This window comes from Pipistrellus kuhlii, unplaced genomic scaffold, assembly GCF_014108245.1.
Source record: "Pipistrellus kuhlii isolate mPipKuh1 unplaced genomic scaffold, mPipKuh1.p scaffold_m20_p_95, whole genome shotgun sequence".
Classification (NCBI taxonomy): domain Eukaryota; kingdom Metazoa; phylum Chordata; class Mammalia; order Chiroptera; family Vespertilionidae; genus Pipistrellus; species Pipistrellus kuhlii.
In genome coordinates, this window is record NW_023425601.1 from 178495 (window position 1) to 197448 (window position 18954).

The 18954-nt window shown below is 37.3% G+C and overlaps 1 protein-coding gene across 19 annotated transcripts in view; it reads right to left on the reverse strand.

Annotated features, from left to right (window-relative positions):
• HUWE1 (HECT, UBA and WWE domain containing E3 ubiquitin protein ligase 1) overlaps positions 1-18954 on the reverse strand; it is a 143592-nt gene that overhangs the window by 108929 nt on the left and 15709 nt on the right. For 17 of the 19 annotated variants that reach the window (XM_036428912.2, XM_036428911.2, XM_036428928.2 and 14 more), the window contains exon 3: positions 1185-1253. In XM_036428912.2, the coding sequence (XP_036284805.1) occupies positions 1185-1229 (45 nt within the window). In that variant the 5' untranslated portion in view covers positions 1230-1253. Of the gene's footprint in view, positions 1-1184; positions 1254-9250; positions 9381-18954 lie in introns of those variants that run through there. The other 2 variants (XM_036428913.2, XM_045578302.1) reach the window with 2 other exon arrangements.

The window sequence follows — 18954 nt, forward strand, 5'->3', positions numbered from 1 at the left end:
ATTATTTGTCTAGTTTTTCAACCTTTCTTTCTGTTCTTCAGTTTCCAAAAAAATACTTTGAGTATGTAATTGTCAAAAATTTTATATGCCAAAACATATTTAAAGAACAACAACAACAATATAAATAAAAGTATTGGCAACAATTTTGAAAATGATTGTATGCATGGTATTAAATAAGAAACATACTGACATAAGGACAATAAATTTGAGGAATACATATTAAAGCATGCAAAAGAGCACAGTGAAATATTTCTTTGCCACCCCATAACAAAAATTTTAAAGATAAGCTATAATGCTGGAGAGGGTATGGGAAAATAACACCTCCCACATTCATTAGTATAATGCTAAGAGAAAAGGTCGGGAGAACTACCCATGCAATAATCTTTTAAAGACTGGGATTATAGCAAAATGTCAATAGTGACATCTATAAGTAATACTAGCTAGGTAGGTAGTCTTTACAAAAAAACAACCAAATGGCCTGTATTTATAATAGAAAATGAACTCATTGATTATGCACAAGATACTTTACTAAGCAACTGCCTCAACTCAAGGAGGGAGGAATGATCAGCCCTGTTTTATAGATGTGGAAACCAGGGCAAGTTAATGAACTCTCAGTCACAAAAATCTGGTAAGACTCAAACCCACGTCTCATTCCAAAGCGTGTGCTGCCTGCAGCCCATGGGGTCAACAAGACTGTAATAACAATTCAATACTTCCTTAACCTCAAACACAATTTGGGCAAGCTGATAGGATACTGAAGCTGGGATTTCTACTACAGACATAGGATCAATTGACATGGCCAACCTATACAAAGGTTAAGCTGAGTTTGATGATTAAGGAAGAGTAATACAGAAAGCTAAAACACTGTCTTCACAAAAAATCTAGTCGGAAAGATATTACTACTTTCTACCACAGAGCCTTTCAATACATAGAAACAGCGGCTAAGAAACCTACTTCAGGTAGATACAACTACAGACTGCTCAGGGCTCACTTTCCACTGATCGCTGGCATTCTCACTTGTTTAATAATAATAAAAAAAAAAAGTTCAAAAGAAAATCTGACTGCTTCAAGACAAGCTAATTTTTTTTTAACTGCACTTTGTATATACAAGTGATAACATTTGGTGAACAGATTGTAAGGATTTTTACCGAAATGAAGAAATAGAGCAAACTTTGGATACTTACAGCCTCAGTAGGTGTCTTTTTCAGTTTAGTCCTGTCTACTTTCATGATTTCGATTTTCTATTTTATAACCTGAAAAGTAAGAAAGAATTAAAACTGCAATCTTGAACTCTTCATGCACAGACATTGGTAAGCATACAAAATGCTGAAAGTAAAAATTCTGGAGTTATGATGCCATGCCAATTCATAGACACAGCTATGAGGAACGAAGGGGTAAAGATAAAACTGGCCCACATCTATATGTTGCAAAAGTCTATAATCAATTTAAGTCAAAACTAAAATGTCTTCTTCATTTTTTTACAAGCCTCTTAAACTCATGATTGAAAAGAAAAGATGTCAGGAGTGGCCGGGGAGAGGTCAATTGGGGTGGGGGGGTTTGAGGAGACATGTAATACTCTAGAATTTAAATTTTAAAAAAGAATTTAAATTTCAAAAAAGAAGAGTTAAAGGTTTTTAACATCTCAGGTTGAAAAATCACTGTATTCCTATAGTTTTCTGGAAAACTTAACAATCCCACATCTGAAAAATTATCCAAAGAAAACCAGAAAGATGTACATAAATCTTTAACCACAAGAATCCACACTGAATTACCATGTATAATAGTGAAAAATTGGAAAGGATCAAATATCCAAAACAGAATTGGTTTAAAATGAAATACTAGGCAACTGTTAAAAATATTGCAATTACATAACAGCACACAAAGATGTTCATGGTGAAATAAAGTAGTCACAAATAGAATGAACAGTATAAACGTTTGTCTACAGAAAATAGGTAGAAATGCATCAAAACATTAATTCACTGCTAATCAAAAGGATTAGGTAGGATTGTCTGATCTGTATATTTCTGTAGCTGTTTTTTAACCAATAAAAATATATTAGTTGCATCATAAGAACAAAAGCAACACAATACTTACATTTTTTAATTAGAAAATTGAGGTACAAAACTCACTAGAAATGTCCTGAGCATAGAACTAAGGCTATGTAATTTGGAAAGCTCAAAAGTGAGCAACAGTCTTAAGTAGAACCATAGTATAAATATAGGTGATCTTTGACGGTAGACAGGGCCTTTAAGATGCTCTGGCCAAGGCTCAGGAAGAAAAGGGTTTCTTCTATTGGCAACTAGTTCACACGACAGAGGGAGAGGTGAATTGCAAGCTCTTTACACAACAAAGATTCTGTTCCCAATAATGTACATAGCTATCACTGGAGGTCAATGCCCTCCCCCACTCAAAGAAAAAGCCAAGTATAAATTCTAGGCGACTTTTGGCCTAGATTTAGCCCAACATAGTCAGTGCAGTAGAAATAGCATGTATTTGCCTGTGTAACTGGCATCCATTCAGCCAATGGGCATTCAGTAAGAGTTGGAGAAAATCCGGAGTATGCTTAATGTTTCTGTAGATACCATTCCAGAAGAAGAAGAAAAGATGTTTTTCCTCTCTGTTTCTCATTTAAGGCATATGAATCCAGATTACTTTTTTAAAAATTACCTCAGCATCTAATAGAGAATGAACAAAATGCCTGCTGCCAGTAACTTCCAAATATCTAAAATGGGACCAACAGGATTCTGGCAACAATTATAAATGAGCTTTTTATACAGTTATTCTCAGGCTTTTGTTTTTCTCATGCCCATTAGTAGAGCAACCATTTGTTGGGAAGCTACTGGCTGCATCTGCTGCATACACCATACAACCCAAATCACTGAACTCTAGAAACAAGGTAAGAATGCCCATCCATTCTCACCACTTTTTTTATCCACATGTTGGAAGTTCTAGCCACTGCAATGGGATAAGAAAAGAAAAATGGCAGGTAATAAATCAGAAAGGAAGAAATAAAACTGTCCGTATTTGCAAATGACAAAAGATTATCTAATGAGACTATCCCAAGGATCTACAAAAAAAAACAGAATTAGTAATTTCAGCAAAATTGCAGAATATGAGAAACATACAAAAATCAAACATATTTCTGTATAGTGGCAATGTGCTTGTGGACTCAGAGGATTACCATAGCTAAAGCATTTTCTAAAAATCCTCATCAGAAGATATGCTTTTATTGATTTGAGGGGAAGGGGAGAAACCATTAATGTGAAAGAGAAACATTGATCGGCTGCCTCCCACATAAGCCCCAACTGGGAATTGAGCCTGCAACCCAGGAATGTATCCTGACTAGGAAATCAAACCTGCAACCTTCTGACGTAATGCTCTGACGCTCCAACCAACTGAGCCACTTGGCCAGGGCTAATCCAATTTTGAAAACAGAAAAGAGGGAGGAATTACCCTATCCAATGTCAAGAATTGCTATAAAACTTAGTGGCCAGAGTATTATGATCTCTGAACGCATAATAATACTGAGTGGCAAGATTATATATATATATGAGGCCTGGTGCATGAATTCATGCATGGGTGGGGTCCAGCCAGCCTGGCCACGGGGAGGGGACATGGGCAGTTGGCTGGCCTGCCTGCTGGTCGAACTCCTGGTCGAGGGGACAATCTGCATATTAACCTTTTATTATAGATGATATACACTGAGTGGCCAGATTATTATGTGTTCAGAGATCATAATAATCTGGCCACTCAGTATATATATATATATGTCTAGCTAAATCTATATCCAGATATATTCACAGTAATCATGACTGTATATATAGTATTGGAGAAAGTATAGACACATATATCAATGTACCAGAGACCCATACAAATATGCCCAAAGGAAAAAGCAACTCAATCAAAGGTAGTTTCATTAACAAATGGTGCCAGAGGAAGCAGATATCCATAGGCAACAATCCCAACCCTTTAACCAAAGTCTCATATTTTATATAAATCAATTCAAAACGGATCATGTGGTGAGGATGTGGAGAAAAGAAAACCCTGGCTCATTGTTGGTGGGAATGTACACTGTTGCAGTCACTACAAAATAACAGTATGGAGGTTCCTCAAAAAATTAAAAAATATGACCCCAGCAATTCCATTTCTGGGTATTTATCCAAAAGAAAACATGAAATTGAAAAGGTATATGTACCCCCATATTTATTATAACAGTATTTACATTAGCCAACACATAGAACAGCGCGCGCACACACACACACACAATGGAATACTATTCAGCCATAAAAAAATAAGGAAATCTGCAACATAGATAGGCATTTATGCTAAGTATAATAAGTCAAAGGAAAAGATAAATACTGCATGATCTCACTTCTATAGGAAATCTCAAAAATAAATTTAAAAATAAGTAAAACAAAAACCCTGGAACTCACAGAAACAGAAAACAGATTAGTCGTTGCCAAAAGTGGGGATGGCTGAAATGGGTTAAAGTAGTCAAAAAGTATAACAAACTTCTAGTTATATTGAATCACTATATTGTACACCTGAAATATGAGACATATTACAATAAAAATAAAAAAAAACATCCAAAGTAATAAAAGTATCATGAGCCTAAGTGTAGAATTATATGGCTTCCCAAAACTGTAGATGAGATCACCCATAAACATTAACATAAGCGTCTAGACCGGATTCTGTACTTGTAAAAGGGTATGGATTGAAAACAATAGACCTGCTTAAAAAGTGATTTACTAGAAGGCTGATAGTTTACAGAACCAACAGGAAGACTACACAGCCTGGGACTACAGCAAAAAACCTCCCACAGACACAGCTAGCGGACAGCATCAGACTCTGGATGTCTAGAACATACTGCTAGTCCAAGTCCAAGAAGTATTTCTACATGGTCTTAGGCTCTTTGTTTTAGGCATCAGTGACTCTAGATGCAAAGTGCCAAGTGTGAGCATCTGACTGGTCAAGCATAGGCTCCATGCTAACTGTGGAGGTTCTGGAAGAGCAGTGCATTTGGCCTTTTCAGTTTCCACGGTATTCTGGTTCCAAGCCCTCCATAAACAGATTCAAATAACCACCCAATTCAAAAACCAAGCCAAAACAAATGAACAAATACACACATCCCCATAACAAGTTCCATGTTAAGCTGATTTTTCTAACTTTGTTGCAAGAAACATCTATAGTTAAAAAGGAACTCTAGCCAGGACCGGTTTGGCTCAATGGATAGAGCGTCGGCTTGGGGACTGAAGGGTCCCGGGTTCGATTCCGGTCAAGGGCATGTACCTTGGTTGCGGGCATATCCCCAGTAGGGGGTGTGCAAGAGGCAGCTGATCGATGACTCTCTCTCATCGATGTTTCTAACTCTCTATCTCTCTCCCTTCCTCTCTGTATAAAATCAATAAAAAATATATTAAAAAAAAAATAAAAATAATAAAAATAATAAAAAAAAATAAAATAAAAAGGAACTCTACTTCCATACATTGGTTAAGAAAACTCAAGGGTTTTTCTATTTTCCTAGTTGCTCAATATTTAAGCTGGTTTCACAGTGAGAATGGAGAATGCTTTTGAGTGTCCACTACAAGCCAGATAATGCTTAGGCTGGTGAGTTTCCCAAAGCATTTTAGAGCATCTTGCTCCACTAAGGAAGACAAGGTTGCAGTAATTTGGGAAATGTTACAAAAGGCATTTCTCTTCCTTTAAGACAGTCATATGACTGACTGACATTACTAATGGCTCCAAGGAATCTTCGGTAAAAGAAATTTATCAGGGCAAAGACCATTTCAAGTGACATCTACTGACATCCCACCAATGTAAGTGCCCCCAAGAATACACTTTGAGACATGCTGCACAAGGGTTTCATAATAGCCTTTCATGCAATCCTCACCACTCAAGCCAAGTTCTGTCCCCATTTACAGATAGAAAACTATTACCATGACTTCCACTTAATTATTTCTTTTTTTCTCCTTATTCCTCCACACTTTTTACCTATGAGGTTTCAATATTGGTTTTATAGGTTTTATGTCAAATGTGTAAAATTAGACTGAGGAAAGCTGCTCTTTAAAGGGTAACTCACCCTGACCAGGTTGGCTCAGTAGATAGAGCGTTGGCCTGTGGAATGAAGGGTCCCAGGTTGGATTCTGGTCAAGGGCATGTACCTTGGTTGTGTGCCCATCAACCAAGGTACATGCCCTTGACCAGAATCCAACCTGGGACCCTTCAGTGTGTTCAGGAGGCAGCTGATAGATGTTTCTCTCTCATCAATGTTTCTAATTCTCTATCGATCTCCTTTTCCTATCTGTAAAAAATTAATAAAACATATATAAAAATAAATAAAGGGTAACTCACTCTGTAGTAATTGCCTCCAGCAGATCAAATTTACAATGACTTTCAATACTGTACCAGCTTAAAGGCAAAAGACACCTGCAAATTAGTTCAGCAAAGTAGTAGGGCACAAAATAAATATTCCGAAATCAGTTGCATTTCTATAGATCAATAACAAACTATCAGAAAGGGAAACTATGAAAATAATCTGATTTGCAATTGTACAAAAAAGAAAAAACAAAACAAAACAAAAAACCCACCTAAGAATAAAGTTAACCAAGGATGTAAAAGAACTGTACTTGGAAAATTGTAAGACAGTGAAGAAAGAAACTAAACAAGATACAGTTAAGTGGAAGAATATACCATGTTCATGGACGGGAAGATTAAAAATTAAAATGTCTATTCTACCCAAAGCAATCTATAGATTCAATTCCTATCAAGAATCAATGGCGTTTTTCACAAAACTAGAACAAATATTCCAAAAATTTATATGGAACCACAAAAGACTCCAAATAGCCTCAGCAATCTTGAGAAAAGAAGCAAGTTGGAGGAATCACTGATAATCGCTACTACAAAGACATAGTACTGTATTTTTCGGACCATAAGACGCTCCGGACCATAAGACGCACCAGTTTTTAGAGAAGGGAAATGAAGAAAAAAAGATTCTGAAACAAATAGTGTCCTAAAATATTTTATGTGCATTAAAACCCAACATCATAGTCATAAACACATGTAATCAACCCTGTAAAGTAAACAGCAGCATTTAGAACCATTTTAGAGCCGGGCAAGCACACAGAGACCACACAGAGCCGGGCAAGTAAAAAAACTTTTTTTTTAAAGTATATGTGTAGGCTATATTTGGACCATAAGACGCAGGGACTTTTCCCCCCCACTTTTGGGGGGAAAAAAGTGCGTCGTATGGTCCGAAAAATACGGTAATCAAAACAGCATGGTACTGGCATAAAAAGACAAATAGATCAATGGAATGGAATAGAGAGCCCAAAAATCACCTATAAATCATCAAAAATAAACTCACACTTTTATGGTCAATCAATATTTGACAAAGGAGGCAAGAACACAATGGGGTAAAGATGTTTATTCAATAAATGGTATTGAGAGAAATGGATAAGATATATATAACAAACTGAAACTAGAACACCTCCTTACACCATATAAGAATAAACTAAAAATGGATTAAAGTCTTAAACGTTAGACTCAAAACCATAAAAATCCTAGAAGAAAGCATAGGCAGCAAAATCTTGGACATTTCTCATAGCATTTTTCTGATATCTCCCCAGGCAAGGGAAACAAAAAATAAATAAACGGGCTGAAACCGGTTTGGCTCAGTGGTAGAGCGTTGCTCTGCGGACTGAAAGGTCCCAGGTTCGATTCCAGTCAGGAGCATGTACATTGGTTGCGGGCACATCCCCGGTAGGGGGTGTGCAAGAGGCAGCTCGTCGATGTTTCTCTCTCATAGACGTTTCTGGCTCTCTATCTCTCTCCCTTCCTCTCTGCAAAAAATCAATAAAATGTATTTTTTTTAAATATAATAAATAAATAAATAATAAACGGACTATATCAAGCTAAAAAAAATTTTTTTGCACAGCAAAGGAAAAAATCAATGAAATGAAGACAACCCAATCAATGAGAGAACATATTTGCCAATGATATATCTGATAAGGGGTTAATATCCAAAATTTGTAAAGAACACATACAACTCAACACCGAAAAAGCAAAAAGCCAATTAAATCATGGGCAAAGGACCTGAATACCTAGACACTTCTCCAAAGAGGACATACAGATGGTCGACAGACATGAAAAAAATGCTGAATATCACTAATCATCAGAGAAATGCAAACTAGAACCACAATGCGATATCACCTCACACCTGTCAGAATGGCTATAATCATCAAAAAATCACCAAACAACAAGTGCTGGCGAGGATGGTAGAGAAAGGGGAACCATCATACACTGCTGGTGGAAATGCATACTGGAAAACAGTATGGAGTACCCTAAAAATTAAAATGGAATTGCCTTATGATCCTGAGATACCACTTCCAGGAATATATCCAAAGGGACCTGAAACACTAATTCAAAACAATGTATGTACCCTATGTTCACTGCAGCATATTTACAATAGCCAAGATCTGGAAAGAGCAAGTGCTCATCAGTTGATGAGTGGATAAAAAAGCTGTGGTATACTTACACAATGGAATACTATTTGGCAGCAAAAACAGAATGAAATCTTACCATTTTCAACAGCATGAATGGACTTGAAGAATATTATGCTAAGTGAAATAAACCAGTCAGAGAAAGAAAAATACCATATAATTTCATGTATATGTTGAATCTAATGAACCAAATAAACTAACAACAACAAAAATAGAAACAGACTCCTAGATACAGTGAACAGACTGACAACTGTCAAAGGAATAGGGAGTTAGGAGAGCTGAGTGAAAAAGATGAAGAGATTAAGCAAAAACAAAAAATTCCCCAAACACTTCATGTACAAACAGTATGGTGATTATCAGAGGAAAAGGGGGGTGAAGGATGCAGGAGAAGGTAAAGGGGAATAAATGGTGATGGAAGGAGACTTGACTTTGGGGTGGTGAACATACATATATAGTGGCACTTAATTCATTCCAGAAGACAGTTCAAGTTTGAAAACTAAATCACCCCCCCCCCCAATTAAAAAAAATGAACATGGAATTTGTTCCAGACCCTCACACAATTCTAATTTTTCTTATATACAGTACATGGCCACACTGTTGTTTTCACAACTTTCCTTTTCACTTAGCAACCTTCTCAGGACCATATGTATATAAGCAGCAACAAAAGCAAAGACAAAAATACATGAAAATAGTCATAGCACAATTTCCTGAGATGTTAACAATGCGAGGTTTAGCAGTAAACTGACTCATACTCATGCATTCTTTCCTTTGTCACCTGAGACACACGTGACTGATTTTACAGGTATCAGAATGAAAGGGCTGTCTGGTCGAGAACCGAAGTTTTGTTAACAATTCTGCTGAGAATCGAATTGTTCGATTGAGTCACACTGGCCAGACTATTTCACCTATTTTTATTGTCCCTGTATTTTCTGTTATTGTTAAAGTCAGACAAAAAATAAAAATAAAAATGCATAATCTCAGGCCACACTCAGACTTGAGGAATCAATCTGTATTTTAATAAGATCTTCAGGTGATTCAGATATTAATGTTTGAGAAACATCAGATCAGAGTACAGGCTCAGAATCAGGAAACCCTGATTAGAATCACTGCTGTATCACTTACTGTATTAACATGGACAAATCAGCCTCTGTACTTCTGTTTCCTCAACTGTGAAACAGGGATAGCTGATCTCCCCATTTCCACACTTACATCCAATCCATTCTCTAGAGAGCAGCACAAGTAATCTTCTTAAAACATAAATCAGCTCATATTACCTCCTCGCTTAAAACCTTTCAACAGTTTCCCTAGAATCATATCCAAACTCTAACCATATCCCACTGGGCCTCGGCATGATTTGGCTCCCAAAACTCTCTCCAATCTCCTCTCTTCGCAACCACATTAGTCTTTCTGTTTAGTTTCTGGAACACTCTAAGTTCTTTCTGGCCTCTAAAGCTATACAAGTGCTATTCCCACTTACATGCTTCTGGCCCACACTCCCCTTCTTCCCACAGCCAGTTCCATGTGAGGAACTAAAATAAGAACTAAAAAGCGGCTTCCCATGACAGCATAGTACCTAAATCTGGTCTAATTTGTTATGTTTCTGCTTGTTTTTCTCATAGCAAGTATCAATTAATGTAATTGGCTTGATTTTCTATACTGTTAAGCTTTTAGCATCTAGTACAGCATCTTACAAATGACAGGTACACATATATCTATAGAATGGAGTTCAGGAAAGAAGTATGCCTGAGGAAAAAAAATCTGCGACTGTCGGCATATAAACAGAACTTGAAGTCATAGGTCTGGATATGAGAGCTTACAGAAAAGAAGAGTCCCAGAAGTGATTTCTTATTTGATCTAACATTTAAAGGAAAGGAGAAGTACTTAGCAAAGGAGAGGCCAGGGGGGTAGAAGCAAAATTAATTCACAGTATCACAGAAGACAAAAGATGGCAGGACTGATCAGTTGTGTCAAACGTCAAAATGAGTTATGTCCAGAAAAATATTCACTGAAATTGGAAACAGAGATAACGGAGAAACAATAGCTTCAGTGGGGTGGTGGGAAAGGAAAACAGACTGAAGGCAAGAAATCAATGGGAAGTGAGGCAATATGCATGGAATGCACAGAAAACTCTTGTGAAAGGTTGGCAGTGAATGCCAGCAGAGAGCATGGGGTCACTGAAAAGTAGAGGACGGTGGGAAAAGAGAAGATGATGAAAGAAAATCCCTAAGAAAGCTGAGTACAGGGGACCATTTAGCCCCACTATTTCACCTTAACATAATGAACACTTAAGTGGGTTTTAAAAAGCACAAACACTACCCAGGATTGACAATTCTCTTCCTAATCTGCTAAAACTTGACTGAGTGCCCTTCCCTATGTGTTTTAGTTGTATCCTGGACCTTATCACTTTCCTGACTATTAATGAGAAAATGTCTGCTATAAGGCGGGAACAAACAAAAAACCACCTGGATACGGAAGCAGCACACATTATTAGTGGTTACCTCTAGGTGGCAGGATAACATAGTTTTATTTTTGCTTCCTGCTTTTCAATTCCTTCCAGTTTCTACAAGCAGGTATCCATTTATAACGAGAATTTCTTTGGTACAATTTTTCTCAAGGTAGAAAACACTAACTCTTGAGCCAAAGGGCATGAATCAAACTAAGAACAATATCACCTAAACAAGTACCTTGGATAGGCTGGTGCCTACTCTTGCAGCTTTCTTCTGATGTCTTCTGCTACTTAATCCTGGAGTTTAGCACTCAGTATTTATTGATTTGGTTTATTATTGGAAGGTTAAGTAATGTGGATGAATCAAAGTCAGCCCAAAAATTCCCACTGAAATCATAGAAAAGCATATGGCAGTTTTTAACAACAAAAATGCTTACAGAGCATCATTCAATGTGCCACAGAGAAAAACACTCCATTTTTGCCTTGCAATGAGTGATTTCCTTTGCCTTACAGCAGTCTCTGAAAGTAAATGCAGGTGAGAACTGTCCAACGATCCATCATGTCAGGAAGCAGCAAGCTGAGTCTTGAAACCCAGCTTGCTGTTCACTATTTGATTACAGAGGCACAGACATCACGTTAACTGCTTTGTTAAAGGGGGCACCGACTGATTGTCAGGCCCTTCCATCCAGTCCAATGTTTGGTTTACAAAGGCCAAGAGTAGCCACATACCCAGTAAGTGGCAGAACCTGGATTCTAACCAAGATTGCTCCACAAGTCTACAGCATATAAAATGTCTATATGCACCCCACCACCACCAGATACCAATGTCTCTATCCTTGACCACATAAAACATGACCCAAATGATTTGCTGACCTAGATTTTATTGGACACGGATAACAAGATGTATAACAAAGCAACAGAGTACACATGCTGAATTATGCTGTACACTGAAAATTATGTAAACCAATGTTACCCAATAAATTTAAGAAACATCATGCAGAAAAAATAGCAGTCCACAGTAACTGTTCAATGTTTGCTGCTGTTAAGGAAAATAAACTCACAATAATAATAAAGCAATTGATTAGCTTTTACTAAAGACAAATCTGGAAATTATCTGCAGAAATACTTGGACAGAGTATATCTTTCAAAATTGGAAAACACTATACCTCTTGATGTTTTTAAACACTTGCTTTTGGTGTTTTTCAGCACTTCAGTATACTCCAAGAATATGGGCAAGGGCACCAAAGAAGAATCTGATACCTCCTCACTGGCTTTGGAGGTAGGACTGGTGTATGAGAACACACCCTCTATACATCCTCTGTCCTACTGTCCTGGGAAGCTGCAGATCCACAAATTATCCTTCTGGTCACTACTTCCAATTACTTAGAGAAACTGGCATCAAAAGAATCTGGCAACAAACTAGGGCTCACCAAAGTTGTACATCAGTTTTGCCAGCAGAGAGGAAATGGCAGAAAGCCAAGGAGCCCTTCTTAGCATTCCCAACAAAAAATGAAAACAGCAAAGTTATACAAATTTAGGAGAAAAAGCGTCCCTGTCTACACATTTTAAATTGATACTCTGGAACAATCCTACTCTACCTTTTAAGGATGACCTGTGTCTCCCACCCCGTTCCTAAATTGTGACTGGATTGGGTGCAAAAGATCTATTATAACAATAACTGCTTATTCCCTATCTCATCACATCCAATTTCAAAGTTGCTGCAAGTACTTATTCAGTCTTACCCACCTGTAACAGAAAATTAAGCCTTTAAATACTCTTTATCCAAATGTCAAGAACTTAACCACATAGAAAAGCTTCCACTATCTAATGGGGGAATTTCACCCAGAAGGGCCACAGGCAGCATTCATTGAGTTCAGGAAAATAAATCCCACCAGAAGTCAAACTACTTGAAAAAATTAAATCTTGAGTTCTCAACCCTGGCTGTGCAAAATCACCCAAGACATATTTTGAAAACTAATAATGTCTGGCCATACAAATATCTCACTCAGTAGATATGGGATGTCTCTTTTTTTAAGCTGTACAGGTGATTTAGGTGCACAGCCAGACTTGAGAGGCACCTTGCTAGATATTAATTATGTTTTGCCAATGTGTCACTCACTTAGGAATTTGTTTCAAAGTAAGGAGGGAGGGAGTAAGGTCTAAATAAAACAAGAGCCATGTGTTGATAACCGTTGAAGCTGGGCAACAGGTACACAGGTTTTATTCTACTATTTTCTAACTTCTGTGTATATTTGAAAATCTCATAAATTAAAAATATTTTAAATTAAGCCTTTATCCTGCCAGATCCCTCCATTCCATCCTCCACATTGCCGGTGGAGCAATGGCCCCATAAACTCAAAATCTACCTACATCAAGGAAAAACCCCTTACCTAGCCTAGCATGTAAGACAGCGAGGACTTAGTACGCGTTTCCCTCTTACCAGAGCCATGACATCACATAATATTCCCCACAAGCTTAATCATGTCCAGCTTTTTACAGTTCCCAACATTCAAGACTTTTGATACACTGACTCAGATAGCTATTGTCTCTGCGGAAATGGCTGCTTTCACTGCATATCCCCTAGAACTCTGCTTAACTGTCACCTCCTCTATGAAGCTATTTTAGATCTCTCCCCCCAAATAAAACTGACCATTCCCTCCTTTGTGCCCCCAGTGTATATACTCTCAACCAACATACTTCTGTTTATTTACATGTCTATCTCCTCACTACAGTTCTGCATGAACAGAACTGTGTCTACTTATCTTTGTGTTCCTGTCACCAGCACAGAAACTTTTATTACATTATCAAATGAATAAATGACTATCCAATAAATGTTTAATGAAGCTAAAAAAAAATCCAAGTAACATTAAACTCCTTTGGTGAAATTTTCAGCTGAGAAAAACCTATTTATACAATTCATTCAATCTGCACCTTTCCATTCAACAAATACTACATAAATGAACATGCTATACGCAGGGTACTGAGATGGGTGATATGAATTAGCCTGGTGTATAGACATAAAAAGTCAGGGAAAAAAGGAAGATTAGGAGTAATGGTAATATAAAAACAATGAAACTCTAGTACACAAAAATGCACAATTACAACTTCCTAGTGGCCAAAGCAAAGCTGAAAAATAATCACAAGTTCAACACAGTACATTAAATAAATCCTTATATAACACCAATCATAATCCTCTTGTTTAAAAAAAAATTGAATTTTTAGAGATTAAAGTCGCATAAAGCAGAAACTAGCTTTAGTAAAAGTGAAACAATTGGCCCAGCTTTTGTCTTTGGTCATAGTGCTTTATTCTAATATTAGAAAATACAAGAACAACAACAAAAACACAGCTTTTGGACATTCTCAATGACATGGAGAAATCTTTATAGATTTCTTACTGTCCTATGTTGAGGGATCAGTACAAAACTCCTATAATTCTATGAAAAAACTTTGCACGTGTTGCTATTTTTCTGGGAAGATATTTGATAACTTTCACTGGCTTCAAGTTATGAGATCCATAACTTGCCCTAACTGGTTTGGCTCAGTGGATAGAGCGTCGGCCTGCGGACTGAAGGGTTCCTGGGTTCGATTCCTGACAGGGGCATGTACCTTGGTTGCAGGCACATCCCTAGTATGCAGGAGGCAGCTGAAGGGTGTTTCTAACTTTCTATCCCTTTTCCTTCCTCTCTGTAAAAAAAGAAAAGAAAAAAAAGATCCATAACATGATCTCCAAGACACTGTTTACTCAGCTATACAATGTTTTTTTAAATATATATATTAATATATATATGTATTAATTTCAGAGAGGAAAGGAGAGGGAGAGATAGAAACATCAATGATGAGAGAAAAATCACTGATCAGCTGCCTCCTGCACGCCCCACACTGGGAATCGAGCCCGCAATTTGATCATGTGCTCTGACCAGGAAACAAACCGTGACCTTCTGGTTCATAAGTCAATGCTCAACCACTGAGCCATGCCAGCCAGGCCCGTACAATGTTTTCACTCTCACTTATGAAACACAGGTATATGGTATTTCCTGTAAAGCCACATGATAGGCTGTCAAATATAGCATAGGAAACCAAAGGAAAGAATTCCAACTCTCTTGCATTATTCAGCTCCAGTTCTGTCATATCTGAGTTTTCAAAGAAATATGCAACATCTCTAAAGATTAAATCTCCTCTGAGTAAGGGGGAATTCTGTATTCCTGGATTTAAAAAATCCTCTAGTCATGCCCTGGCTGGTGCTCAGTGGTTAGACCACCAGCCCTTGAACCCAAGGGTCACAGGTTCAAATCCCAGCCCCAGTTAGGGGCATGTATGGGAGGCAACCAACTGATGTCTCTCTTTCCCCCTCCCTACAGTTTTCTCAAAAAAATCAATGGAGAAAAAAATATCCTCAGGTGAGGATTAAAAAAACCCCCACAAACCTACTAGTCAAGTATACTGAAGAAAGGTAGAAAAGGCAAAAACCATCTATAGAAAAGCTAGATGAAGTATATTTCTAAATAAAAGCTAGATTTTAATGGCTTAAAACATTCTGACAAAAGATTTATCTATATGGGAGAAGGGAGTACCTCAGTACTGTATTTGTTACCATGCACGCTAATTATTTTAAATTTAAAGACAGTGAGGAATACGACTGGAACGAAGTCAAAATGAAGAAGAGGACAGCAGCATAATGGAGAGGCCTGGGAGTCAGGCAGAACTGGGCTTCTATTCTATTTACCAAACCTCTGTAAAATAAACAATACAGTCTGTCCATAGGATTGTGCTTGGCAAAGAGTAGTAAGCCATACCATTATTTGTACATTTATTTTAGTGCCAGATTAAGCTGAGGTCAACAATCTTACGTTGGGTTGTATGTGTATCTCTCTTTCTCTCTCACACACACACATAAGTAAAAAAAGAGCTGGTCTTTTCATCCTTCTACATGTTATATGAAGGACAAAGTACATATTAATCTCTAGACCAAGCATATTAAATTTGAAGCAAGTGGCCCACCAACCGCAAATTTGACATGCTTGCTCTACCAGGGGTCCTCAAACTTTTTAAAGTGGGGGCCAGATCACGGTCCCTCAGAGAGCTGGAGGGCCGGACTATATGAACTACTAATTCCTACTGTAACACCTCGGCTGCGCTCACTGCCCAAAAAACCTGGCGGGCCAGATCAGACTCCTCTGCGGGCCGCATGTGGCCCGCGGGCCGTAGTTTGAAGACGCCTGCTAGACCGTTAGCCTTAAGTGCTGACATGAACCGAAAATCTAAACTACGATGATGCTCGGGACTCACTGACATGTTTTAAAGCCTACTAAATAATGTTTGGTTTGGTCGTGCCACTTAACAATCAAGAGATTGTACGTGTATCTCAATTATTCTGAGCTGGTTCAGATGAATTTGGAAGGAACAAAGATTCTTTGATATGGTTTAGAACAGCAGTCACCAACCTTTCAAACATTATGGACCACCAATCGTGTGCAGAACACCAGTTGGCACCCGCTGGTTTAGAAGAACAAGTTATTTATAGCAATTATCAACATGATAGCAAGCTCCTTTCAGTATGATGAAAATGATTCTAACCTCACAGGCTTCAGATCAAATTAGTTCATTGATTTAAAAAAAAAAAAAAGCTTTAAAACAAAGCATATAGAAAAAAGATCATGTCCTAACATAGACATAACTGCTGCTGTTTGAGTAAATTTAACAGTACCACACACAGCCTGGCACATAATTATTCCCATGTTCTTTAAAGAAACCAAAACATGTAGGCAATCGGCTGCTTTTAAATTTCTATATCTTTACCATGAAAGGTGTTAGCTGGAAGTGAAAGAACAGTATGCAAAGGTAATCTAGTTCTCTGCCACCAACTGACTTTGTGAACTTAGGCCAGTGGTCGGTAAACTCATTAGTCAACAGAGCCAAATATCAACAGGACGACGACTGAAATTTCTTTTGAGAGCCACATTTTTTAAACTTAAACTTCTTCTAATGCCACTTCTTCAAAATAGACTCGCCCAGGCCGTGGTATTTTGTGGAAGAGCCACACTCAAGGGGCCCAAGAGCTGCATGTGGCTCGCGAGCCGCAGTTAGTTTGCTGACCACGGCCTTAGGACAATCTGGGTCTCAAACATACATCAAATGGGAATGTAATTACTAAGATCCCTTGATATGCTGTCTATAATACTTTGCCTTCAGTTCAAGATAAATGTTAAGTATTAAACACAACTAATCTGAATTGTTCTCAAAATTAAAGAGAAAAATGGCAACCAAGCCAGTTTTCTACTTGGCATAAATCCAACTTTTTAAAATTGTTGACAGTATTAAGATGTCCCCTATCTCCCCTCCCACCTTTGCCTTTCTCCATAAACTACGCTTTTCCAAATAATTCATTTTAAGCTGAGCACATTCTGAAACATCAAATAAGTTATCCCTAGTTGGAAAACAGGAGCTTTTTGGGTACCATTTGGATGAAAATAAACCTACAACCCAAGTATGTGCTTTTGGGTGGTGTGGCACAATGGTTAGTGTATCAACCTATGCACTGAAGGGTTGTGTGTTTGATTCCTAGTCAAGGGCACAGACCAGGGTTGCAGTTTTGATACCAATCTAGTCGAGGCACATGTGGGACTCAACCAATCTATGTGTCTCTCTCACAGCAATGTTTCTCTCTCTCCCCCTCCCTCTTTTCCCCTTAACTCTCTCTGAAAATCAATGGGAAAAATATCCTTGGGTGAGGATTACCAACAACAAAAAAAGCACATACCTTTTCCACACCATATCTCAAACATAAAAACTAAACTATAAGAGTATTAAAAAATAAGGTAAGAGAATATTCTTGTAATCTTGGCAAAGAACTTCTAAGCAACATACACAATCTAAAAACCACAAAGGGAAGAAAAAAGGGGGCAGATTTGACTACATAAAAATCTCAAACAATAAGCAATAAGTATTTGCAAGAGGATAAAGGGTTAGTACTTTTAATATACAAAGAACAACTAGTAATTAAAAAATGCTAATCAAAGCAAGGTTATGCTCTTTGACACATGCATGCTGAAGGATTTAAGGATAAAGTGTCGTTCTTCATATACTTCAAAAAAGTTAAATACATATATAAATCAAATATGCCAAGTTCTGAAAAACTGTTGGAAACTGCTAATGATATATACAAATGCTCCTGTGCTATTATTCTTTCAGTATTTTTATGTTTGGAAATTTTCCTAATTAGAAAGTTGGAAGGTGATGGATTACATTTTTTAAATTTATTTTTTTAAATGTTTATGCTACACAGGTATAAAGAAAAGCCTTGGAAGAATATACTGTATACCAACATATCTTTGAATGGCAGAATTTCAGATTTCTGCGCTTATCAGAATTTTTCAATAATAAGCAATGTATACTTCTATAATCATCAAGAATATTAAAGTCAAGAAAGTGCTTTCAAACTAGTTACAATTAAATGAACAAAGGACTAAATAAGACTTCACAAACTCTAAAATAGTATGTAAATTTAATATTACACAAGCGATAACAGATTGTTGTGTGGACAGCACATAGTTTTTGAATTTCTACTTACATGAGTAATTTATACCATTTTCACAGCATAAAAATCCAAGCAATTCATGGTAATGCTCGTAGAAGGGAAGGGACACTAGACATAAAATTATGTCCCCTTTAACTATATTACCTCCCCTCCAAAAGACTTGAGGCAAAAATAAATGTTAAAAATTATCAATTCAGGGAGGGGTAGGAAAAGGGTTATTATATTATTCTCTGTACTCTTCAGTATACTTAAAATTTCTCCGAGTCAGAAACGCAAATATTATAGAATAACCTCCAATTCTTCTTGACCATGCCTCCCAAATAAATATTAACAGTTTACCTCAGTTTAAAAAAGACTTATCAATAGCATCCTATAATCAATACTATCTTGCAAATTGCCAAAATTATCTCCAAAATAGCAGTATTACTTTATACCACTGTGGGCATTATTTAAGACCAGACTTTTCCCTATATTTC